The sequence below is a fragment of the Aplidium turbinatum genome, chromosome 18, assembly GCF_918807975.1.
Source record: "Aplidium turbinatum chromosome 18, kaAplTurb1.1, whole genome shotgun sequence".
Lineage (NCBI taxonomy): Eukaryota > Metazoa > Chordata > Ascidiacea > Aplousobranchia > Polyclinidae > Aplidium > Aplidium turbinatum.
The window spans coordinates 2,563,390-2,590,280 of NC_137489.1; the positions used below are offsets into that span (position 1 = coordinate 2,563,390).

At 39.7% G+C, this 26,891-nt stretch overlaps 1 protein-coding gene across 1 annotated transcript in view; it reads left to right on the forward strand.

Moving 5' to 3' along the window:
* Positions 1–26,554, forward strand: part of LOC145787463 (uncharacterized) — a 29,086-nt gene extending 2,532 nt beyond the window's left edge. Inside the window, exons 3-20 of the mRNA XM_082599210.1 lie at positions 1,569–1,660; positions 3,090–3,982; positions 7,543–7,662; positions 7,870–8,141; positions 9,138–9,456; positions 9,902–10,051; positions 10,945–11,074; positions 11,819–11,901; positions 13,071–13,213; positions 14,809–14,927; positions 15,791–15,884; positions 16,038–16,190; positions 17,519–17,662; positions 18,293–18,430; positions 18,645–18,723; positions 23,395–23,511; positions 24,486–24,559; positions 24,995–26,554. Of these exons, the coding sequence (XP_082455336.1) occupies positions 1,569–1,660; positions 3,090–3,982; positions 7,543–7,662; positions 7,870–8,141; positions 9,138–9,456; positions 9,902–10,051; positions 10,945–11,074; positions 11,819–11,901; positions 13,071–13,213; positions 14,809–14,927; positions 15,791–15,884; positions 16,038–16,190; positions 17,519–17,662; positions 18,293–18,430; positions 18,645–18,723; positions 23,395–23,511; positions 24,486–24,559; positions 24,995–25,090 (3,216 nt within the window). The 3' untranslated portion in view covers positions 25,091–26,554. The remainder of the gene's footprint in view (positions 1–1,568; positions 1,661–3,089; positions 3,983–7,542; positions 7,663–7,869; positions 8,142–9,137; positions 9,457–9,901; positions 10,052–10,944; positions 11,075–11,818; positions 11,902–13,070; positions 13,214–14,808; positions 14,928–15,790; positions 15,885–16,037; positions 16,191–17,518; positions 17,663–18,292; positions 18,431–18,644; positions 18,724–23,394; positions 23,512–24,485; positions 24,560–24,994) is intronic.
* The last annotated feature ends 337 nt before the right edge of the window (positions 26,555–26,891 follow it).

A 26,891-nucleotide genomic window follows, 5' to 3' on the forward strand; every position in this document is an offset into this window, starting at 1 on the left:
TGAACTTGGTAAATGATGAAACTCAGCAAGTAACAACTGAGCAAGCCGAAACTTGGTATGTCACAAGTCATCAAAATGAGTTTGACAAGCGATGACCAAGCAAGTCCGACATGAGAAGGAAAATCTCATTTGCTGACTTAGCAGTAGCTAAAATGTAAGGGAAGTGTGGGACCTATGGAACGCCGGGACGCAACTTTTGAAAAGGTACCATTATAAAATCCCCTTTCAACTTGGTTTGGTAATTACAGAAGAAAAAAGAGCAACAGCTGTGGTGGGAATCAAACCCACGTCAATGTAATTACTAATTACTACCACCGCCCTAACCCAATGCGCCAAGCCAACCAATGGGGAACGAATGACTAAACTGAGCTAGAATATACGTTTTCCTTTGTTGCTCAGAGGGGATTTTTTGATGGTACCTTTTCAAAAGTTGCCGCCGGGACCTATGGAACACCAGATTTGCTCCCAAACCAAAAGTGGATTTTAAAAAATATTTATATTTGGAAACACCGTTTTGACATGTAAGCAGAAATCAACTTCGAAAATTCTGGAAAAGGCTGTTTTGAAAGACGCAAACGCTTTTTTATGTTTTTGAGCTTGAAAATGTACCTTTGAGGTCTAACTTTGTAAGAATTCTTCAGGAGTTTAGGGCAAGCAGGACTCTTAGCGCAGAATCTCCGATGAAACCATTTATTTAAACAGTATATAGACAATTATGCAGCACAGTGAAGTGCATCATTTCAAACTTACAACCAGTTATCTAAACATCATGGCTATGTGGGACCTATGGAACTATAGTGTTTCTACTGAAAACTTCGGAATAAGGAATTCACTTTGAAAGGTGATATCTTGGAAACGCCTGCACTTCAGTAAGAAAGTTTAAATTTGGAGGGGTAGAGTTTTTAGGTTTTTAATATTTTTAGTAGCCTAACAACTTTACCACGTGACTTTATTTTGTGGGTTTCATTTTTTGTTATTTTTCTGTGCATTCGTTTTTTTCGATTGGTGTTGAATGTTTTCCGTGGTGCTTTGTTAAAAATCTAGATTTTGCTTGACAAAGAGCAGTGCTTTTAGCTCTAATGCAATAGCGTTCCATAGGTCCCATCGGGTGTTTCATTGGTCCCATAGGGGTGGGACCAATGGAACATTTCGCAAAATTTTTGTTTTTTTTCGTAACAAGCTAACCAATCAACATATTTTTATTACGCTTTATCATAAGTTAAAACCACCCACCAGCATAATATAATCCAAAATTTAGGTTGTTTGAAGTTAAAATACAAAAGTTATGACCATTTCAAAAAAAAGTGTTCCATAGGTCCCACACTTCCCCTACTTGCTGAGTTGAAGCACTTGCTGATGAGTTGTCGCATGCCGATTGGTCCGACGAACAAGTTACATAGGTGTTCATTAGAAATTTTTATTATTTTGCCAACATCGTTTCCCAAATGAACGTAGTGTTCCACCATGTTTCAAATCTACTACAGTAGTTTATTGGATGTAGTAGGCTAATCATTTTCGAAAAGAAAATCTTACGGTCTGGTTTAATCTTTGCTTGTATTTCTTCCAAGGGAGGAGCTCAAATTCAAATCATCAAAGAAAAACCGATCAAGATTCTAGCCAGCCTTACAGGGGGACAATATCTTTTTCAAAAGGATTCAACGTGAGTCTATACTTATAGACTCGAGTTTACTCTTAAGATTTTCTATCAAAGTAGAACTTAATTCAAATAAAAGCCATCCAAGCAGTTAAATGCACATTTTTGCCTGTGTATAATTTCGTAAAAAAAGAGCAACAAACGGTTACAAAAAACGCACAATCGACTGGATTGGTAAGAAAAGGGAAAGGCCTTTGCTCAGCACTGGGCTACCACATGCTGAAAAGGATGACAATGAAGGTTTGTCATCGTCATTACGTTTCTTCTATGTGGTAAGGATTTGCTAATACGCCATTGTTTGAGGACACTGCTCTTAGCCTATATTGGCTTAATCAAGGTGAATTCCCGGATCTTCGGTAAACGTAAATTTCTCCGTTTTGGCAGTTGCTTTTCACCTCATTACCAAATATGGAAAACATAATGGAAAACCAACATAAGCAGAGATGTTTTTTACACGAAACCTGCGATCGTCCTGTCTTCACCGAGACTGGTGTGGATGCTTCATCCCGTTTGCGCATGAGAAGTTTTAACTCAACAATGCTGCAATATGAAAAGTCCCGTTAGCTCAGTGGCCAAGCTCCCAACTCAAGATCAAGCGGCCCTGGTTCGACTATTGGGGTGCGCGCTTAAAGCAGGACTGCTCTCCATTCAGCGGCACTTAGTGGAAGGAATAATTTACAAACAGAAATAAATCACAGAAGCACAGTTCAACAACTATTGGAAACTTTACTCTCCCAAACTCAGTAACCGGTGTTGTGCCAGTGATTTAAAGCCTCTTTCTGCAAGTATACAAAACTAGCAGGAATAACCCTTGAAGGCTCTGTTAGTCCGAGAATACAAATTCAAAATTAAAAACTCAAAACCAAACTAGATGGCATCTTCTTGCTACGCAAAGGAACAGAAAAGGGATCATATCATCAACAAATGTACAATTTTACCTCTACTGAATGGAACTATGCTTGTCTTGGACAAAAAGACTATACATTGAGTGCTCTCTGATTGCCTGTGTAATCTGGGAAACATCTCTAACCTGAGATAATATAACGGAAAGACCCTCGGTCATTAAAGCTGATATGACGGCGATCTCATTGGACACACATATACGTTGAAATAATTTGATTATTGGTTTGCATCTGATGTAGACTAAAATAGATGCTAAATAGTCTGTTGTCATAGTTGGACTGGGAATCCTGGAAGCTTTATCACTTTAGTTGTTCTGCTAGCTGTTTTTGTTATTATTTTGTTATTCTGCAAACTTTATCGCTTTAACTGAAAGCCGTAGAAATTTGCACCATGCGGTTGTTGGAGGACATATCCGGTTCTTGGTGGTTTGTTTCTAGTTTTGTCAACGTGCAAACTTCACCTTCGTAAAACCGGTCATAATGTTCCGTTTGTCGCTGTTCACAGTTTTGCATCGGTTTAAAATTCTTTTCAGGCGACAACACGCAGATGTTGTTCTTCCAATCAACTTGACATGCGTCAATTGCACTCTACGACTTCTCCGGCAAGCGTCCGAGTGGGGCAGCAACTACAGGTTTTGGAGTTGCGCAGATGTGACCATTATTCACCATCCTGACAGCAACACTACACAGTGTTCTAATGATTCCACCGCTTCTGCTAGTTCTACAGTACCAAGTGGACAACCAGAACCAGAAGTAACTGCAGAGCCCGAAGTTACCGGAGAACCTGAACCACAAGCTTCTGTAGAACCAGAAGCAACTGCAGCTCCAGAACCAGAAGCAACTGGAAAACCGGAACCAGAAGGAACTGCAGCTCCAGAACCAGAAGCAACTGGAAAACCGGAACCAAAAGGAACTGGAGAACCAGAACCAGAAGCAACTGGAGAACCGGAACCAGAAGGAACTGGAGAACCGGAACCAGAATCAACTGGAGAACCGGAACCAGAAGGAACTGGAGAACCAGAATCAACTGGGGAACCGGAACCAAAAGTAACTGGAGAACCGGAACCAGAAGCTTCTGGAGAACCAGAACCAGAAGCAACTGGAGAACCGAAACCAGAAGCAACTGGAGAACCAGAACCAGAAGCAACTGGAGAACCGGAACCAGAAGCAACTGGAGAACCAGAACCAGAAGCAACTGGAGAACCAGAAGCAACTGGAAAACCAGAACCAGAAGCAGGCGCAGAGCCGGAACCAGAAGGTGCCGCCACTGACAATCATCCAATTGAAAATGCTTGCTTCCCTGTGTCAGCTCTCCAATTCAATTCGTGCTATAGTGGGAAGTGTTTGAATGGTGGAACTTGTGATAGCGCATCAGGAACTTGTTCGTGCTTGAGACTTTTCTCCGGCGACAGATGTGAAGTCTTCGGTGAGTTTTTCTTTTTTTTCTAAATATCGGTGATTGAAAAATACTACATGTTACCAAACACTTTTCTTCATGTGTGACCTGTGCAGTTTGCACCCAAGGGTCTGGATGCTTTTCTTGTTGATTTGAGTAACAACTTTCCAGTTAAAGTAGTTGTAGTTTGCAAGGTTTATCGTGTTCGAGATATGAACAGTTTTGCAACACTTAGTACATTTGTGTTGTTTAAGTAACATAAATTAAAGTGCCCCTGACAGGTTGGACCCAAGTATAGTAACTTTTCTAAGCATTTTCTAGCGCAGAATTATGCTTAGCAAACTTTTTAATCTTAACCTCGAAGCTCGACTGGTTAGGGCGAAATTTATACAAAACGACAGTTCCGCAGCGCCACCACAGGCGAAACTCCATATTTCACTGCTCTGGGACGACTTTGGTGGTGTTACGTCATCGTGGGTGGGCGTCGTTAGCGACGGATAAAACAAATGCTTTCTAGATGTAATTGGTGGATCACAGTTTGGTCGGAGTTGGTACAAGCGGTTGCTTTTTTCGAAGATTTATTGTTTTTTGCAGTTTAATAAAACTGTACTGGATACGTTCCTACAAAACCTAAAATATACTTGAAGTGAAAAATGAAGAAATCGTACGAATCATCATTCATATTTAATTCATCATCACTCATCACTATTCATAAATAAATAAAAGCTCTCTCTCTCTCTCTCATAATGTGCCTTCAGTTGGCCATTGAAATCCGGTGTAACGGCCATCTGGACTTGAAAATTGTTTCGGATTCGCCAAACAATGCATGACGGCAGCACAATCCGATTGTTGCTTCCGAGAGCACCACCTTGTAGTATCCACTCCAATAGGCTACATGCCTGTAAGCAACTAATTACCGATAGCCTACTGCTTGCAAGGAAATAAAATCACTTCGTTTAGTGTGCATTCTTTAGCGTTGAGGGTATTTTTAGCCTAATGTAGCATCCTTACTCTTTTGATAGGTCTCCATTTTCTCCTTTCGGTTTATTGCTTTTTCTCCAGTTCTTCCTGCTCCTCATAAAAAAAAGTCCTCAGAACTGCAGGATGTAAGTGTGCCTCAAAATTGGTCAAATTGGTAACACAGCTAGAATGCTAGATGCGTCTTTCTTCAAAAGTTTTTTCTTCTGTGGCACTTCATGGCACCATACACATTCATCGGGCTGGGACATAGACTCGCACTTGTGGCAAACGCACCACCTACAGTTCCCAGTGTTCCCGACAATTTTCACCAAATCAAACGTCATATAAAAACCGTTATGGTCTACTTAACCTAGCTGGCATCTTACGTCATGGAAATTGCTAGAAAATGTCCAAATATTGCACCATCGTTCGTAAGACCTGATGAAATATTGCATCAGCCGCTTTGCACACCTGTTTGAATGACTTCATAATTGTCTTTCATTATTGCGTCACAGTACTGCGTACGTGAGTTTGAGATATTGCAAATCATTCTGGTTATTCTTAAAATTGTTTGTTGGAAGTCAGTCGCATATTTAACTGTTTGCTTAGTACTTGTCAGCTGGACGAAAATTTCCGTCTTTTAGCTAAGTAATCTGTTCTGTAGTGACAAGTTTTAGTGGTGTACGGCGTTACATCCAATTTCGACAGCCAGGTGGCTAATTTTACAGAAATACAAATTTGAATAGACGTTTCGAAGGAGTGTTTCTTTTTCGGTCATTACATGCAGACGAACGGATTCGGGAATCTTACGTTACAATTTTCCCACGAAGAGATTATGGTTTACCGCTGTGACCACCCAGCACGCCACTCATTGCTAAGAAGATCCAAATCGGGTTGGTGGTGTTAACAAAATCATCTCCATTGAAGTGAAGAGAACATATACGACTAGTTTTGTATGGTCCATCCCACTTTCGAACACTTGAAGAAAATTCAAAGAAAATGAAGGGGTGTACCAGCAAACATCTATAGGATTGGCCCATGATACAAGAGAAGGATCCCCAGAGGATACAAACTGATATGAATGAATCAACAAGTGAATAAAAAAATAACAGTTAACCTCTCAAGTACATGTAGCTCCACACAGAGTGAAATTTACATGCCTTTTGACTCTTTTTTATTTCTTTAAAAGTATTATTGACTCAAAAAGAATGTCTAAAAAGACATTACGAAAAGTAACTACGGACAAAGGCCAGTGTTTCGATCTTCAGATCTCTTCAGCGTAGTAAAGTGAAAGTAGAAAGTTGTCTTGAAGCGTTGGTTGAGGTGATGATTTGAAACTAAATGGTCCAAATTTAAAACTTAAATCCAGTCTCATTGTCTCACAACAATCACTCAAGTTTCAAATCATCACCTCAACCAACGCTTCAAGACAACTTTCTACTTTCACTTTACTACGCTGAAGAGATCTGAAGATCGAAACGCTGGCCTTTGTCCGTAGTTACTTTTCGTAATGTCTTTTTAGACATTCTTTTTGAGTCAATAATACTTTTAAAGAAATAAAAAAGAGTCAAAAGGCATGTAAATTTCACTCTGTGTGGAGCTACATGTACTTGAGAGGTTAACTGTTATTTTTTTATTCACTTGAAGAAAACTTTGACTATTTTCTTCTCGGCACCTTGTTTTGTTTGAAAGCATGAAAAGATAGGACGTGTCTTTGTCACTGACTCTGTCACATAAACAGCAATTTCCAGGCATTACCTCAACCATAAATTAAGGGTACTGTCTGTGAGATACTGCTGTTACACTGCAAATGGCTATAGCCAGATTAGGACAAATAAAAAATTATCCAAATTGTAGCCCTACAAGAGTTAAGAAAAACTGCAATTTCAATTGAATTGAGATGCTGTTTGATAACATTTAAACTCAATCTATTTGATCTAAACCTGATAGTAATAATAAGTTGACTTTTTCATTTCGGTAATTCTCATTTTGCACATGCTTTAGACCAATAGAGCCCCACACATTGACGTTTTGGAGCAGTCGTACCATACCTTACCAACTCACCACAGAGAAAGAATGTATCCTTCCCACCCACGGTGACGTCACAGCGAGGTTGCCGTTTTTATTTTCGCAATTGAATGAGTGCCAGATTTGCCGAAAGTGAACGAAAGTTTGCAAGCGTGTAACTTAGTAGCCCGTTGATATTTTTTACGATTTGTTGGTCAGGAAAGTTTGTTAGTGTCATCTCTTTGGTATCTTAGGTAAATTTAGCAAATTTATTTTCCTGTCAGAGGCACTTTAAGTTATGAGAGCATCACAAGGCATAATCCACCGCGTAGCCTACCTCTAAATCATGTCTAGGGCAGGTGAATTTCGTTGCAACAGTTAAAGCATGGTTAAAGTGATTTTTTTTTTAGTTGAAGAAACTTACGTTTTGTCTCAAACTTTCTAATTCTTTTCTTAATCTGCTCTTAACCTTTACAAAGCTATTGATAATTTAATCACCACGTTAAATGAAGTAACTCATGCAACACCAAGATGGGCTACATTTGTAACTTTGTAGTCACGTGATCTTAATGTGTGTTGTGTTTGCTGAGTTAGTTATCTCCAAAGTGTTCTTCACTTGACAGATCGTTGTTGGAGCGATTCGGATTGCTCCAATGGAGCTTGTATCGACACAAGAAGCACAACTCACCCTCGTTTGTTGTGCTACTGCAAGGATGGATGGTTCGGTGATGACTGCTCTAAACGTACGTAATAAAAATAATCCTATCAATTGGCTAAGGGGCAGTCTTGAAGTGCGGCAAAACTGTTAAATCGGATGTTATCGTAACAAATGACTTCTCTTTTTTTGGATACAGTTTCGGTACCCTCTGCTGTTACCATGCCAATTTTACCTATAACAGACAAGTTGCTAGATCTGCGATGTTGTAAGTCCTTTGCGTAAATCTTTTCAGAGTCCACACTCGTTGTTCAAGATAATTATGAAAACGACTCTGCCTACCGTAGCCAAGTTCTTAGTCCTGTGATGACAATCTATTGGAAGGTAGATGGTCAAGAAATAGAAATTGCTTTACAAGCCAAAACATTAAGCTGGGCGGGCTTGGGCTGGAGACCTCGCAGCTTGACGGACAGCTGCAAGGCATTCCCTGCTGTAGACTCAGCGTCTCAGGTTGACACCGATTTCTTGAAGTTTGTTGATGACCAGAAAGGTGGCGACACATCTGGGGTAAGTTGTTTGTAATGTGGTATTGTTGCCATGGTTGCATTGACAACCACAGGCTCGGTATGCATGTGCTGATCTCAATGAAATCAAATTTAAACTGAAGGTTTATTGTGTTTAGTTGTTTATTGTTGTTTAGTTGTTTGTTGTGTATGATATCATCTCTCTACTAAAGCTACAGTATACTATTAATTAGGTTTGAAACAAGAGAGGATTATCAGTCAAAGATTTCAGAAATTTTCAAAATTCCCCAAGAAATGTCACAAAATTATATTTACATATTCGCTTTTTTGGATGTTGCATTGAACTTGGAATCTGTGCAGAGTTTCTTAAATTCAAAGCTCCAAGTTAAAGCATCTATAAACACTGGATGACATTTATCGCTTTGTACTCGAAAAGATGGGATTGCACAGTGAATAAGGCCCTCTATTGACTTGTATACTTTTATGATGGCACTTTTTACAATAGTTGCGATTACGAACTGTTATTTGAACACTTTCACTCAAAACATGTCCCTGTACTTATTGTTGCTGTGCTTCAAGCAAGATCTGGTTTGCAAGGAATTATTGATTATACCAAGTTTTCTTTCACAATACAGATTTTAAATATATTTCACAAAAGAAATAAAATTAAAATACTCGCTAGCCGTGGTTAACCCCTGATTAAATTGCTGAAAAAAAAGTATCCGCCGAAACGTGTACAAAAGCCAAGCGAGCTGGTCCATCGTTGACAAGAATCATTTCAAATATCAGGTCCTAGTTGATTCCATACAGAGTTTCAGACCGATCGTCTAACTTTATAAAAATGAGTACCATGTCAAGAGTATGTATAATAGCATGAGTACTGTATATAATGTGGATAAGTATATAGTAGAAACGGCATTCATGTTCCACTGAAGGAGTAGTAAGGGGTTGTCTAAGTGAGGTTATTCTCACATATTCTATTCTTTTTAAAGCTTCTTTAAACCTTTCGTGGCTGACATTATTTATGTATCCGATGCAGCCTTCTGCGAGTGTAGACCCCGAAAAAGCAATTGAAGACGGCCTTGAGAGCAATATAGAAATGTTGTGCAAGGGAGGAATGACAAAACCACCAAACACAGTCCCGAAAATACTCGGTAGGGGGGCAAAAGAGCCAGAACCTTATGTGGTTGAACTGGAGGTTGTTGAATATACAAGACCGGAACCAGAATATCAAGAATTACAAAGCGAGCCGGAACCGGAGCCCAAAGTAGAACCAGAAGGAGAAATTTCGAATACAAGTGGCCAACCACTTACCCACCCAATGGACTGTAATGACATGGTGATTGGCTCTGTGAAAGGTGAGCTTGTATATGAAGAGTGTAGATTCATATTATGTCTTTGAATGTAGTTCTTCTTTAAATGGTCTTATAGCAGTAGAACTCGCCTATAGTCACACATGAAGGCACCCCGAAAAAAAATGTCTATAACTGAAGTGTCACTATAGACGAATTCTACTCTACTTTAGTGAATGCAAACAGGATTTTTCAACAGGTGTCCCTATAGGCTAAATGTCACGATAGCCGAAGACTTTATAGGAGAATTCTACTGTAATAAATATCCAATTTGCTTGTGACATCAAGTTGTAACTTGTAAACTATGAAGTTCGCAGAACATAAAATAGTCTAGCGGTACCAGATTAATAAGTGTACCAGATTAATAAGATTAATAAGTACCAGATTATTCATATTTTGACTTGCCAGTCAACCAAAAACCTTGGAATGGGATAATTACTTTCTTCCTCAGGCGGCTTCCATCGTGTGCAGGATATGTACACTAAGGACAGATCCACACCAAGACCTGACTTTGCTTATAACGGTGATGACGATTTAACGGGGACGGCAGGGTCACAGGTCGACGGGGTCACCACAATTGCTTTTAGAAAGAAATTAAAAGGTGAAATTAACACTGTAAAAAAATAGATGTGAATTCAGATATTGATACATTGACAGAGTTTATAATAGGCTACCTTAACTTATTCCCACATACAATATTGCATAACCGACTGGGGTAAAACCTAAAACAATGGTTTAATTCTAGACCCTTTCAAGAAATTGCAAAAAAATAATAATAAGAACAATCACTAAAATTATCATCTTGTTCATACATGTCTATTGTTTAAACATGATTATCTTCCAGCTGGAAGAGATGCACCCTTGAAACAAAAAAAACCCAAGCTCAGAGTCTGCATTAATCTATGCACTACTGCCTACTTTACATTGTTTACAAGTTCTTCACTCATCCACAACTGTCACACTAGATATCAGTCAAACAATAATTATTTCATTCACTGTACTGATACAGAATTTCATAAAAAATCAAGACAAGTATTTAGACCAATGGTGTGGTCAGAGGTTTCAAGCAATCTCAAAAAGTTATTTGCTTAGAAGCTTAAGAAACGTAGCAAAGCATCAGCTTACAAACCTATGATACTTTTTCAAAGGAAGTCCTGATAAAGCCTGTGCTGTGTTCCTAGACAAACGGTGTCTATCTGTGGATTTCATCACTATTGTTTGTGGAGGAATTTCCAGTAAACTTATAAGGCTGACGTTTGGCAATGTTAGTCCCGTTAATGTTTTGTTATTGTTGCCACCAATCATGGGAACTTTTTTAAATAGACTCCCCTGACAGCAAAATCCGTCAGTTTTACATTGATACGTTGAATCAATGTAAAAATGACGGATCATTAACAAAACTTAACATTGCGTGTAATCTTGTTTCATATCATCTTCATGTTCATGTGGATGAGAAACAAACAATTGATTGCTCGATTCTTTTTTTTCCAACAGCGACCCATGACAGTGACCACACAATTGACAACCAAAGAATGTCCTTGATATGGGCCGTGGGCCAAGGGGTTGACCAGTACATCCATAACCCACACTCTGGCCTTGAATCGTGTACCGCTCCCGATTTCAGGTAACGCGGGCAGTTGCGTTGAACCTGCTGAGTCTTATGCCAGACAGCAAAATTTGTCATTTTTACATTGAAACAACGTCTGCAAACGTTGAATCAAAATAAAAATGAGGGGTTTTGCTGTCTGGGATCAATGCGCCTTTATCATTTTACTGGTTCCTGTAATAATAATAATTGATTCATTGATTTCCCCGTGTTTCAATGTTCATGATGGATGACAGTATTATTTGCTGTTATATCGTTACAGTGACATCACATTACTATTTGTGATCACTAAGATAACTATTATGTGTAAGAACAAACGAAAACGTGGATAGCATGAAGGTATATGACGTTGATAATGAACCAGCGTCGTTTTATCTTACTGAAGATCACAGAGCACCTGGTTTTGTTTTGTGAAACCGAAAGAAGCTCAAGATATCGCTTTTCTACCCCTGACATTTGTCGTGGACACCACCACTTCAATCGAGCAAGAAACAAATTCACTGTCCAAATTATATTTGGCAATTTGAGGGATTGAATGTCGATTTCCTATATAAGTTAGTCTATGACGTAATCGAGTCAGAAAACCGGCTTTAAAGTCACATTCCATCGCAGCCAAACTTGAGAGCCAGAGACTTTCATGCTGTGATACTTTTGAATGACTTCTCTCGGGAATCGAACCAGAGCTATATGATCAAAACCACACAGCTTATTCCCATCCATGGTCCCTCCACTCATGAGTGTAACAAGCTTCATTGCAACCAGGTTCTATCGACACGATGAACTGAAGTACCACGGGTTCGGTTCCACCCAAAGAGGAACGGCCAGCATCAATTTTTTCGACAAGGGTGAGTGATTTCGAATGGTGCTTCAGTAATGATCAGTGGCAGCTGGTGGTGTTTGTGAGCAGTGGGGCTGCAATATATAGTCCGGGGGGGCGAAGCCCGTCGCTGAGTTCGCCGAAGGCGAAGGAGTTTGCGGGGGGTCCTCCCCCTAGAAAAATTTGAAAAATTACATTAAGTTTGGAGCGTTCTGTGCATGTTTTTACTCCAAATTTTGAATAAATGCATTCAAACTTTGTTAAAAAGTTGATGTATTTCTATGCTATAATTTGAAAAAACTAACAGTAGGTTATTGCTTTAGAGACAAACTTTACTAGTATTGAGCTTAGTCTTGACTCTGAGCCTAGCGGTTGCATACAAGGTTCAATTGATTTTGAATTGCCCTAGGCTGGACTAGCACTTCCTATAACCTGTTGAATACCCTAACGCTTCAGCTAACACTTCTACATTCGTGGCTCATCGCTACTCTGTGAAATAAAAACTAACTTTAAAAAGTCTGTTAAGTTATTCGGTTAGATGGGGCTGCGTTCTATGCAGCCCCAACAGATTCAAAAATTGCTGTAAAATACCAAAAGAGGTGGAGCTTCAAAGATAATTTTTAGCCAATCAGAGCGCTTGAAATGCAGAATCTCGGGCTGCAGAGCAATTTGGTAGGCACTTTAGCAAGCAGATTTCTAATAAACCACGAACTAATCAGAAGCTACGCTATTCATGACGTCATCAAGGTATTTTCCCTCTTCTCGTTCTTTCAGGTGGAGCTGCAGCCTCATGGCACGATCCGCCACTGGTAATGATTGTCTAAAATTGTTAGATTTTGGTGAAAAGGCAACATCAATTGGTGGAAATGGAACTTGGTAGAAATGTTACATTCCATTAAGTGGAATGTTAAATAAAAAATAAAAATTATTGCAATTGAAAATACCAGTGCATCAGGCCTTCATTGCTTTGCATTTGACGTTTAATATTCATGAAATGTACGTCCCATCCAACAGTTGTTTTCCCATGTCTCCTTTTTCCAACAAATTGATGAAACATACAACTAACATGTCATGAACGTAAGTGCAGATTGACCAAACAAACAAGTTTTTGATCGACGACACCCTCGGCGCTTTGTTGCAATGAGTTGTGATTTTTATTTATGTCATTCTGTTGAAGCTTGTCTCTGGTTTGCGTAGAGGCACCACAAGATTCTTGTACTGAAAAGAAGGAGTTTCATGACCCTAGCAATTGTGACATCACAGATGACGATTTCAATTGCGATTATTACATGTCGTACAATCACAATGAAGCTGGTGACTATATTGAAGTCGTTCTCAAGGTAACAGTCAGTAGATTTAATTATCAAGTCCTGGCCGTTAAGTTTTAACTCTTTGTTTCAAATTTTTTCGTTTTGACTCGATTTTATCACCTAATAGTTTCAATTTAAGTTTCTTACTGAAGAGCTGGTTTAGTTTTAAAATGAATTATGATTTCTACCCTCAAAAAACTAAGAAAAAAGTAAGTAGTTTTTGTACTATTCACAACTACGCGTGCGGACCCGGTCAATTTTAATATTTGATTCTTGCAACATTTTCTGTATTTGGGCTATTTACCAAAACTATAAAGGAAGAAAAGAAATGGAGGTTTTAAACATTAATTAACTTTTCTTTAATTTTCGTTTGTTCAGGGCTAGTGGTACTGTCATCAATTTATTGTAATTTTTTCGTTTCGATCCAATTCGTGTCCTATTGGACGAAAACCGGTTCCACAACATAAATAATAACTTTTATTGAAATACTGTTGTGAGTGTTAGCCTAGCCAAATGATATAAGGTTTTCTTGTAGATAAAAAATATTGATTTGTTTTCTTTTCTGACCTCTACCATTTATTATTTTGTATTGAATTCAGAAAAAAAAGTTTAAAATTAAAAATTCATATAGGCTACTATGTTGACAAGGAGCGATCTTCCTGGCGTCAGCACTACCTGACTACTCACTATAGAACAACGAGCATTGTGTTTCGCTAACTTTTCCCAAAAACAATTGTATTAAAGAAATATTTTGCTTATTGCTTGCTCTTCTTGAAAAGTTAAACCTAACACATCAAGGGCTGGGTCTCCCATGTTGACCATCAACCCTATTGGCAAAGCACCGCGTCCGACTAACATAGCAATAGCTACTGTCTATCATTTCTTTGTTATAGTTTTGTTATTTTGTCTATAAACTTTGTGACAACTTGATTACAATTGACACTTTGCATAAGACTGACGAAGGGGTTGTACAATGTACATAGCTACAAGTTTAGTAGGAAGCCGTTCCGTGATTTACAAATCCATATTATTATCCAACTAGGTTACTGGTAAAAACCTTGGTGTTGCTTAAATAAACTTCATTTTGTTCTTGGTGATCAGGTACCGTATTAATAATTTGCATATCTTAAAAAACAAATTCAAGTCCATTACAGTTTTATTGGGGTTCGACGTAAACCTTGAGAAATATCGTGATGGTTTGCCATGCTTGTAAAGGTTAGAACCATAGTGTTAGAAGTTTGGATTCGGAGATTTTAATCCTTTGAGTGGGTTACGGCCATCACTACAAAAAGACTACAAACCACTTTGTAACACCGATTCACCATGTCTTCAACATCAAATTTCAACGTTTGATCTTCAAGTCCAATGTTCAAGATAATGATGGTTATGTGCCTGATCTGATACAGACGTTGGCGATCATGGTCTTCTACACTTCTCTGTCATTCCCTATTCGTATAAAATCGTTCGTTTTGACTGTTAATGTTCAAGATATCGTAGTTAATGAAAACAGCTTACGCTGACTTAAGCGCTTAAAACAATATGAAAAAAACACTGGTTTATAGAATTGAGAGTGTTCTTTCCAACATGATCAGTTTTCCTGTATTTTTTACCATACACCTTCCCAGTCGAAACAAGCACAGAACAGATGGATTGGACTTGGGATCAGTTCAGATCGAACGATGAAGGATACTGACGCGATCACCGCTTGGATCGATCCCAATGGGAATCCGGTCGCCAAGGATAGGTGGGAAAGTTATTCATTAATATTTGTTAACAAAATAAATGAACTAAAAAAAAGCCTAACCCATAGTATCAGAACATGTGATAGCTGATCGCAGACAAATCAATTTAAATCATTCGTTTTCTCATTTCTTTGGTGGTCTTGGCTTGCTGATCGTCCCTGCTAGTCCGTTAGTGTTTGTACATTCTTCGCCTTGCTGTTGGGTTGTTGGATTGATTCAACATATACGTTGAACTTGCGACATTTTATATTCCCACGTGAGGACTCTTCCAAATTATCATCAATCTAACTGCAACGTTTATCCACGTACGACTAGATCTCCAAGCTTGTAACTGCACTGAGAGGAAGGGAGCGTTCTTCTTGGCTACCAGCACAAGGCTGAGTAGGCCTACTCACTAGAATAACGAAAGTTTGTGATTCGCTTGTCATAACGATGTAGCTTCCACTCTACCATTTAGAGTTGGGACCATCCAATCAACTATATGTTTCTCGGCAGCCGATTGTAGCAAGAATGGACAGCGATAGACACGTGTTTATCGCTGTCAATTCTTGCTAGGCTTACAATCGCCTGCCGAGAAACATAGCAATGACTGCTATTACTTGTCATTGGCCTGTTACTAATAGCCTCTGCTGACCAACAAAATAAATCTACCTACCGGTACTTATTAAACTATCTTGCCAATCTTTTTGTTTTTTATTTATCGCGATATATCATACGATTTGCAGGTTTTAAAACTTTTAGAATGAACCTAATCTATGTTTGAAACATATACTAACGGGCTATACGCAAGTAGGGGACCGTATCTGCTGTTATTTTTATATTTATCAGTTAATTCACGTTAATTCTTAGCAGAGTTTTTGTTCAGGTGGGTAACAGGGTATTCCTTACCCCCAGTTGACCCAACAGACAACCTAAACTCTGTGAGTGGGAGTTACGTCAATGGGGTTATGACGATCACAGTAAGTTTGTTTATTGAAAATAATGCCCGAATGTTTGGTGTCTTGTGTTGTTATTAGCTGATGTAGTGGATAATAAACTTAAGTGGAAGATAATTTCTATTGATTTTCTCATCCATGCATTACATGCTTACTGTACTTGTATGTTCTTCTTAGTTTGAAAGGGCACTAGATACAGGCGACAATGATAACGATCTTTCGTTCGCTGGTGACGCTTGCTACTATCTCTTCTACGCGGCTGGACCTTTGAATGGGGCCGGTAGTGACATCACAAAGCATTCGTCCACTCCAATTGTCAGTCCAGAAAAGGTGAGAAATCCAGATCAACCAACGTATTATCCTAGTTGGCAATCGGAGTGAAATAAAGTGCCACGTTTCCACCATTATTTGCTTTTCAAGTCCAATTAGTGTTAAATGTAACCTGCCTACAGTGGATCATCAATCAATTTAGAAAATCCGTTGATTAAGCAGATTAATTTACAGATTAGTCATTTTCCTGATACATCAATAGTAATCTTCAGAGTAGAATCCCGGATTACCAGTCTATTACAAATATACTTTATTTGAACTGATTCTCAATTAACCAATCAAATGGTTAGCTAAATCGGTTGCTTAAAATATTCTCCGTTGGCGTATGCAATTCTCCGTCTTCACGAAGTTTATTTCTTTAAAAATGCAACTAGCCTTACAAAAGAGATCGTGATCTCTTCATTAAGTTAACTTTCGTCTTTGCATTTGACCCCTTTAAAATCAGCAGTGGTATATACTAGATGTCAGGGAAAATGTCAAGCATACGATGCTATGATGTGGTCTGCATTGCTTAATCTCCCATTTTGTGCAGATTTTTTTGCCCACAGATTATCCGACGCCATTGCGTTAGTATTCGATTTACAGCTTTTGTTTGTCAAGTGCAGTCCTCGACTGCGCAGAGCAAAGTTAGAAACAAAACGCCATTAAGTTTTTATTGAGCCTCGTTCCTCATTGGTAGACTCTTAGAACCTACACTTACCAATGCAAAGGCTGACACCCTAACCCAGAGGTTCTGAAACTGTGCTTCTCGACATCTTGATGCGTCGTTTAAATTCTCCAAGAGCTGAATACTGAAAAGTTTGGGTGTTCATCAGGACAATTATCGTTTTTAGCACTAGTTGCTACGTTCATCTGATGAAATTGAAAGTAAAATCAAGTTAATTGAAAGTTAATTTTACTTTCAATTTCATCAGATGAACGTAGCAACTAGTGCTAGAAACGATTCTCCAAGAGCGTCGCCCTATTATTCCGTTTCGTATCTAAACTCCTTTGTGGTAGTATAAGCCTACACATATTGTATCAGCTGACACGTGCATTCGAACTCATTATTACGAAACATTGGCAGTTGAATATAATTCAACAAACACATAGCACGATTCTAATTCACTTCTCTGCGAGACAAATGAAGGATGGAGACACAAACAAATATAAACTACCCATAATTGTTATCGCTAAACGTTTGAAAACCACTTGGTTTAACCATTAAGCCGCCAAGTTAATTGAATCTTTGCCTCATATTCTCATCAGATATGTGAGGGGTGAATTAAAACTTACACAAGCTTAGGGATAACGAAGTAATAATCTTGCTCTGTCTTATTTTTTTACAGGTCTGCATCAAGCCTTGCTCCTCCTTGACAGGGAACGGATCTTTCTCTGGAACTTTCAGTCTCATCGACGCAACATTTGCGGATGATCTCAACGATAAAACTTCAGCCCATTATAAAACCCTCAAAAACGAAATGGAAACCTTGGTTAGTTTTTAAAGTAAACGTTATTTTTTCCTTGTCAAACTCAAGTCGTGTAAAATTACTTTCAGAGCAGAGTAAGTCTCATTTTATTTCTTTTTTTTTTGCGAAACTATCGTATAGTATCGTAAACTATCAACGATGAACTATTCTTTACGATAGTTTATCGTTGTGTATCATCAAAACTAAAGTAATAATATGATAATAATGTTAGTTTTTATATAGCGCTGTATCCAACGCAGAATGCGTTGTTCCTCACCGCTTTACAACCCAGACAGTGTCAATGCAGCCGTATAGAGGCGCAACTGAGTGCATTATTACCCGAATCCATTCCATTGCTCAGTGCCAAGCAGGAATTAGATTCATTACCATTTTTAAAAAGTCTTTGGTATGACCCGACAAGGTATCGAACCCATGCCTACCGATTCAGAGGCGGGCGCACTAACCACTAAGCCACCGAGCCGGTAGATGGAGTTGCGATATGTTAACAAAACAAACTGTAGTCTATAAAGATACCAAATCAATCAAAAACGTAATTTTGACGAATTTGGAGTTACGATAGTTCAGCTTATTAACGACGAAATGACAAATGTTGTTGCTTCGTTTTGTTTGTTTTTGACGCTATGTTTGATACAGCTCTACGACGCGTTGAAGGAAATCTCTAACCACTCGGTGGTGGTAGAGGTAACCGGGTTTGCATCGGGAAGCATCATTGTCAGCTACACTGTGACGTATGTCTTCAACAAACAAACCGAAGATGATAAGACTGTTCAGGTAATGATTGTAAGAAAATGTAATATGTGCTTTCAAGAAAAAAAATTATAAATCGTTGCTTTGTCATGTTCTTGCTATTGACCTGTGTCGGATATTGGTCTGCAAGGGATCGGTTTTATCTCTGTGGGTTTCGGTTGTAGAAGCATTCGTGTCTATTCTTTGTTGTACATCTACTGCTGCCTTCTTTGAACTAATGGACTTATTATGTACACAGGCAGCACTGATTGAGGGATTGACGAGACAAGTTAGTGACAGTGGAGGGAAATTAGGAAGATATTCGGCGTTGATATCATGTGAGTTATCTGTCCATGAGTTCACCTTCTTGCATTCGTGGTTGGTTTCGAGGCTCGGTTTCGATAGTCGTCCTTTCCTTTTTCATGCTAGTTACAGAAGGTGACTGTTTCGTGAAGGTTTGAAACACAGATATTCTCAGACAAGTCAGCTATATCTTCGACTGTGGAAGTTCGGTTAGACTAATTGTTGTATTTCCAGACGTTTAATATAAAATAAACAATAATAATTGTAGCGATAGCCAACCAAGTGAGAAAACCATTTACCTCTTGTTACTTACTGATTCAGTGCATAAAATCAACGCAATATATAGTAAGAAAGAAACGCAAAACAATCAACTAAGGAACGTGGTACAGAACGCTCAATTGATTACACGCGCAGTGCGGTGGTAATCAATTCCAACGTCTGTACCAGAAAACGCTGAACGGTGATTATGTAGTGACGCTGGTCACGAGTTACATATATTCAACGTAGATGACGACTATAACACCTCCCCGATAATTTTTATACACAAACATAAAAAAATGAACAAGACACCGAATTAACAATAAAACTCAAAGTCCGAAACGAGCCGGAGGTCTGCGGCGACGGCTCGACCTTCGTGGGTTGTGTGGCCCGAATTCCGGTACAGTCGGTGTGTCGTCCGAATTCGTTCGGGCTGAGGTGGAGACAGCGGAAGAGTCGATTGTTGGTGCAGGAGTATCTCCCGGCTCCTGGTCCTCCGATGATGCATAGCGAGGTTGCAGTTGGTCCATATGGCGCCTCCACGTCGGACCATGTGGCAGCAGACGTACCAGGAAGATTCGGCTACCCTGTCGCTTGATCACCTCGGCTGGAACCCAACGAGGATCCTGGCTCCGTCGTGGAGTGAATGATAGCGCGTAACAGGGATCTCCCGGTTTGAAATGTCGTTTGGTACCTTCGGAGGCGTCGGTGTTGTGAGGGTTTCGTCGGGGTACCACTTGAGACGGTGTAGGGAGAAGCGTGTCGATCTTGGTTCGAATCTGACGATTGTTGAGTAATTGGCTTGGAGAGTAGCCACTCGGAGTGGGCGTGCGTCGATATTGCTGTAGGAATTCCAAGACGGCCTGCTTCGGGGGTAGGGAAGATTTGCGAAGTGCTTGCTTGAACGTACGTACGAGGCGCTCCGCCGCTCCATTGGTTTCCGGATGGTAAGGTGCACCCGTGATGTGTACCATACCCCTCTCCTTACAGAAAGTTTGAAATTCTGTGGATTTAAAAGTAGTAGCATTATCGGTAACTATAGTATGGGGATAGCCGAAATGAGCAAAATCTTCTTCTAGCAGATTGATAGTAGCTGTTGAAGATAAGGAAGTAGTAGCATGAATACAAGGGTATTTAGAAAAAGCATCAATGCTGAGTAACCAATGGTAACCCATGAATTCTACCGCATGATCTATGTGTAAGCGACTCCACGGTGCTTCTGGAACCGTCCATGATTGGACCTGAGTTTTAGATTGCGGTTGATATTCGCCACAGGTACTGCACTTGTGACAAAGTTCCGCGATGTCTCGATCGATGTTTGGCCAGTAGACGGACGTCCTTGCCAACTGCTTCATTCTCTCAATGCCGAAATGTCCTTCATGAAGCAACTGAAGGACGGAAGGACGAAGTTTGGAAGGGATGACCACTCTGGAACCGTAAAGTAGACATCCGTAACAAGTAGAAAGAGAGTCTGCGTACTTACGAAACGGTTCGACCGGGTCTTGTGGAGAAGACTTGGCCGGCCATCCTTCATGAATGAAACGCATTACCGTGGAAATGATAGGATCTTTAGAAGATTCTTTACGTAGTGATGCAGCATTTGGGGTCTGGACCTGCAAATCCAAAGCATCGATAGCGCAGACGATATCAATGTCATCCGCACTTTCCTCTTTCTAGACGTCGTTGGAAAGGAAATTTCCATTTGTAGCAGTGTCCAGTTCTAAGTGTGTGGTTACCGAATTAATGGAGATCGGTACTTCCAACTTTGAATTTCGAGGTTTTCTGCAAGAACTAGAAAGCATGTTAATTTCCTCGATACAATTTACCTTAGAAGATTTGAACTGTCTAGCTTTCTTTCGACAAACACTCTGTAAGTGTCCCGTAATATTGCAGAAATGGCAAGTGGCTTTCTTAAACCTACAGTCATTGGCGTTGTGGTTGGAATTACCACAGCGATAGCATTCTTTATTTTTAGAAGAAAAGAAAGTACCTGTAAGTTGCCTAGTTTTTGGAGGTTTACTGATGGTCCTTACTTTCGCAACTGGTACTGGTGGAGTGCCGTAAACAGTTTCTTTGGCCACCTTGGCTGCCTCTTCGGTTTCTGATGCAACCTCCACCGCACGTTTGAAAGTAAGTTCATCAGCTCTGATTTTGAATAACGCCTTAAGCACCGCCTCGTTACCTATTGAACAAATAAAACGAGTACATAAAGCTTCGTCCAATGGATTTGAAATGGACGAGAAGTCACAGGTGGCAGCTGCCTGGCGTATGCGGATGGCTAGTTCTTGAGCTGTTTCACCGGGCTTGCGCTTCATTTCGCTCCAGAAATGGAATCGCTCCCTCACGATGAAGCGTTTTGGGTCGAATTGTTGAGCCATGTAATTTGTAATTTCCGTCATGGTGAGATCGTTGACTTCTTTTGGGTTTGTTTCCTGCGCAGCCAAATTTGTTAACATTTTGTAGATTGTAGGTGATTGATTGGTGAGAAAAACCTGCGGCATTTTGTCTTGTGCGACTGAATGTGCTGCTACAAAGGTGTTAAACCTCTTCCAATAGTCTGCCCACAGTTCAGTGGTGGCATCGAACGTTACGAACTTAGGTAAAGATACCTGCTGTTGTATTGTTGTTGGTTGTGGTCTTGAAGTTTGGGCTCGCATTTCTCGTAGTTGCTCCATGAGTAGTTTCGTCTGATCTTGGTGACGTTGTTCTTGTTCTTGGTGACGTTGTTCTTGTTCTTGGTGACGTTCTTCTTGTCTGGCAATTTGCTCCTTCGTCTGGCGTTCTTGGTTGGCAATTTGTTGTTGCAGGACTTCGATCAGTTTCTCCATGTTTCTAAAATCCTGTAGAAATTCTGTAAAGATCCTGCCGGCGACGCCAGTTAAATGTCTGTTGTATTTCCAGACGTTTAATATAAAATAAACAATAATAATTGTAGCGATAGCCAACCAAGTGAGAAAACCATTTACCTCTTGTTACTTACTGATTCAGTGCATAAAATCAACGCAATATATAGTAAGAAAGAAACGCAAAACAATCAACTAAGGAACGTGGTACAGAACGCTCAATTGATTACACGCGCAGTGCGGTGGTAATCAATTCCAACGTCTGTACCAGAAAACGCTGAACGGTGATTATGTAGTGACGCTGGTCACGAGTTACATATATTCAACGTAGATGACGACTATAACACTAATGTTTTTTAACAAAACCAGGTCAGATGTGTCAACATTGCAGCACAGCAGGGTCAAGGTAGACCAAAACTTTCTTAGGAAGAACTTGTTAAGCGTGACCTTTTAGCTCTGAGCATTTACTCTGTCAACCCGACGAACTGTGAGGTGAGGAGAAGAATACTTCGCTCTGTACGGACAGACAGGCCACACACTCAACATGAGGATTGCCTGAAAATTGATTGATGATGATGACAGCTAGATCAGTTCCAGACCCTATCGTAGCCACACAATCGTCTGGTTTCTTGTTCCAGAATCACTGATTCTGTGTTAGTCACAATTTGGAAAGAAAAGCCGTGTGTTGTTACAAGTAGGGCTGGATTCAAGTAAAGGATTTTTTTGTTTAAGTAAGAAATAAAGATTAAAACATTTGTGGTGGTAGTTTGATTTTGATTCTTTATCCTCAGTTAGACAAAGCCTTGATGGTTATTCCTGGTAGCTTCGCATACTTGTAGACGCTTTTGACGCAGGGCCGGTTTCCGAGATTGGCAGAGTGAAGTTTTCCGATTTTTGAAGTGTTGTTGCCGGAGATTTATTCTATCCCCTAAGTTTCGCTGAATGGAGAGCAGTCCTAAAAATGAGTTGCTCAAAGACACACTCCGGGAGTCGAACCGGCACCGCTTGATATTGAGTCGGGCACGTAACCACTGAGCTAACGTGGCGGACATGTGCTAGTGATATGATAATGAAGAGCTAAACAGAAGATCTGGAGCAAATCTTCAATAGACCGGCACCGATCTGACCCAAACTGGTTGAGATCTGTTCTAGACAACTTCAATGTATGGGATTGGGGTGAATGACCAGACTGGACATTGATCTTATGCTGGTCAACCACAAAAAAGTCACGAGTAAGAAGAAAAAGAAGTCTCATAATGAATAGCCCCGCTAGCTCCACCGCGATAGCTCAGTTGGTTCAGCGCGTGACTTCGTGACTAAAGAATCTTCAAGATCAAGCGGCGCTGGTTCGACTCTCGGGGTGTGCGCCTGAGCAACGCATTCTAAGGACTGCTCTCCATTCAGCGGCACCTAATTTATGGAATAATTTCCCGACAACAACACTTCAACAATCGGAAACTTCACTTTGCCAATCTCGGTGACCGGGCCTGCGTCAAGAGCCTCTACAAGTATGCGAAGCTACCAGGAATAACCAATCAAGGCTTTGTCAGTCCGAGGATAAAGTTTCAAAACCAAACTAAGGTAAGATTTGTTTTTCCATTGCAGTCACCGCAGACGTTTTTGATGAATCGATCATCCCTGCTGGCGCGGGGATCATAATGGGAGGTGTTCTTGTTCTTATCGTTGTTATTTCCCAATCATGCCACGTCTGGAATTCCCGTTGTAAGTCTAACACAAGTAATGAAATAGATTTTTTCTAATTTATTGTTATAAAGACTGGTGGTCGTCGTGTCTAAGCTGATGCGAAAGCAAGGAATCCCATCTTTGTGTCCACCTTTCTTCAGACATGCCATCAGCGTTCTGTCAAAGACAATGCCATCTATTTTTAAGCGGTGTCAACCCAGCGCATTTCCGACCGTCGCACCAGGACTCTCATCATTTAGTTGTAATTTTGCACAACTAGCACAGTTTTGACTTTGCAAGAAAATTAATTGCCTGGTAATCGAGAATATCTTTTTTGTGCATGTCCCGTTGCTCTTACCTTGCCAAAGTTTTATTGGTTTCTTTTAAGTTGCAATACTATTGTCAGAAAGAACTGTAAAAAACGTTCCAACGACAGTTGTTCAAACCCTCACTGTTGCCACTGCTCTCGGTGATTATAACCAGGGCTGTGGAGTACTACCATCGAGATAACAAGACCTGAGAATGGAGTTGGAGTATGTTGAATCAGTGTAAAGTTAATACTCAGTCATCATTTCTTCATCATGAAATAAAAACGGTAAAAGTTCAGACGAATTTTTTTGTCTGTCTATGGCACAAAACAATAAACGAGCACTTAAAAAAGCATGCGGTATGCTGGTCACCAAAACATTACTTTAAAGTTTGCAGTTAATGTTAAGCATAAATTGTCACTTACGGTTTATCAATGAAATTAACTGATTAACTAAGTAGTAAATAACTTTCCAAAGATAACGTAAGTTTGACATAACAAAATGGTATGAAATATGTCGTCATAGAGCTTTGTTAGCTTTTATTGCTCCAGGATTGATTCCGGCGTTCTAAAATTATACCGGACCCTAAAATATCCCCTGGATCCCCTGCCAGCGTTACTGGGCGTCCTAGCTATTAGTGGACATGTTTGATCAGCTTCAACCACTGTCAATTTCCTTATCACTGCTCCTGTGTTGTTTTTGCAGCCGTGAGAAGCAATAAAGAAACGAAGGAACGAAAACGCGTTGACGTCGAAGCAAATGTCGGGCACTCTGGACAGGTGCGTAGATGTCGCTGAAGAAAGTTTTAACAATTGGATTTTTAAACATATTTAACACTAGATCGTTTCTAACACTAGACGATAATTGTGATGATGAACACCCACGCATTCAGTATTCAATTTAACACTCAATGTTGGTAAAGAATTATACTAGTACACAGTTAGGTCATGGCCTCTCTAGACTTGCCTCATCAAGGCGTAACCGTTTCCTCACTGGTGTTGGGTGCTACATGTTGCGTTCACATAATCTTTGATTGAATTGCTGCTAGGTGATTTTAGAGCCCCAGTGTCCTAACTTGGAGGTGGCCCCAAACACCTACAACCGCCACTGGCTAGACTGCTGGTAGTTTGTCATTTTGAATGGGACCCTTACTTTCCCACTTCGTACTCTCTGCGAATAGTTTGCTTCAAATACAATAATGTTTCATTTTTCAGAGAGCTGTTTCAGACAAATTCTCTTCTTTGGCGAAAAATCAAACCAGTTCTATACAGAAAAAGAAGGCCACCCCACAAGGAAAACGTCGCAATTGATGTGGAACCGTAAGTCGGAAAAGAAGCCTTTTGACATTCTAAACCTCTCCCACTCACCGGCATCTCGGACAGTTTCAGGAATAAAGAATAATTGTTACACCTCTTGCACGTAAAGAAATGTAAGACTCTGACAAAGCCACGATTTAGTGTTTGTGAGGAAAATTAGATTATTTGTTATGAGGCAAATTGTTGCTTGATACTCGACAAAAGAATAACGCACAATAATAACAGTTCAAACTTTGTTGAACAACTGAAGCCAACAGAACAGCATCAATGCGTAGAATATACAATTATACATACATAGAGCAACATGCAAAAACTTGAACTCATGTCAACAAACGTTGCTCTTGAGTGGTGTCGAACTGGAGCCCTTTTGAGTGCCGTACCAGACCCTCACCGCTCGGCTATGCAGAGTATTTTTAGCCTCCTGTAGGTAATGAGATAAAAGACTCTGACCAATCCACGATTTATTATCTGAGGAGGAAAGTATTCCTTATTAGACAAATTGTTTCTTCATTCAAAAATTGACAATGTGGACTTTAATGTTGTCGAAGTGATGTTGTCTGTAAATTGAAATTGCCTCCGGAACAAGATACCTCTGAAATTCACTAAAGGAGAAGTATAGGCTCTGAACACCCCTCTAGACGCTACTGCTCACAGCAAGAAACAATGAAAAAGGGTTGCCCCAGCTTTTTACGTTCAGCTTGCCAAGAAGAAATTTCGCTAACAGTCGGTTATGGGGCTATGGTTCTATTTAGGATATATTGGTCGGTCTAATATAAAATAAAGCACTCCACAACACACTTGAGAATAATATGTCATAGTACAACTTGTAACTTGATTGTTTTCTCAGATATATTTATTGTTTACATGTAGTAATTATGCTACTACTGAATTAGAATTTAACAAGTAATTTATTTAGCACGGTACGCATAGTGATTGTTTAGTGTTGCTTTGTCTAATGCTGCTCTTTGTGACAATGGCTCTTATTTTTATCGGGACAACAATTGGTGCTTTTCGTGTCGTTTCTCATTCTGATTTGACAGATAGTTTTCATCACGTGACCATGGAAGACTACCACGACCACACACTGTGTGAGCGTAGTTGTTTATTCGCTAATATCGTTTGTGAGCTGCTTTTGTTGTAAACTTTTTGAACTTTATTTATTTCAAGAAATGATTATCATTTTTATGGCTGTGGGCAGCTGTGGATAAGATTACAAAGAGTTTTAGCATTTTAGCGCACATCCATGCATTGTAGAATCGTTTGTTTTCAATCCGACGTTTTGTCACAGTTTTCCACAGGACTGTGGAGTTGGAGAGATTTTGGCGTGTCCGGAGTCGTTAAAAAGGTCGACTCCGGCTTGATACAAAGCGATGAACAATAAAATTTTGGTTTGCAATATTTTTTCAAAGTATTGTTTTTTATTTTCCGTATTGCATTGTTAAATTTTCAAGAAAAAGAAGTGGTTGAAAACCTTCGTAATTACGCAAAACTGCAATGATTAAGAGAAAGAGGAAAGTAACTATTTGCTAATCAGATTCTATAATATTACGGTACACAATAAACTTAGGCCTACATCATAATAGCATACAATTTATAAACATAGAAGAAGCAATAAGTACACTCAGTGTTGAATAATTCAATTTGATCAGACCATTTGGACATCCAGTCAGCTGCTCGAGTGAAAAACAAGCCAAAGTTGAGTTGATTTTTGAAAATTAATTTTCGAGTTGTAGAAAGGTTTTGTGTAAAAATCTCAATTTAGCGTGAGGAGATTTAAACATAGCCAGCTTTATAT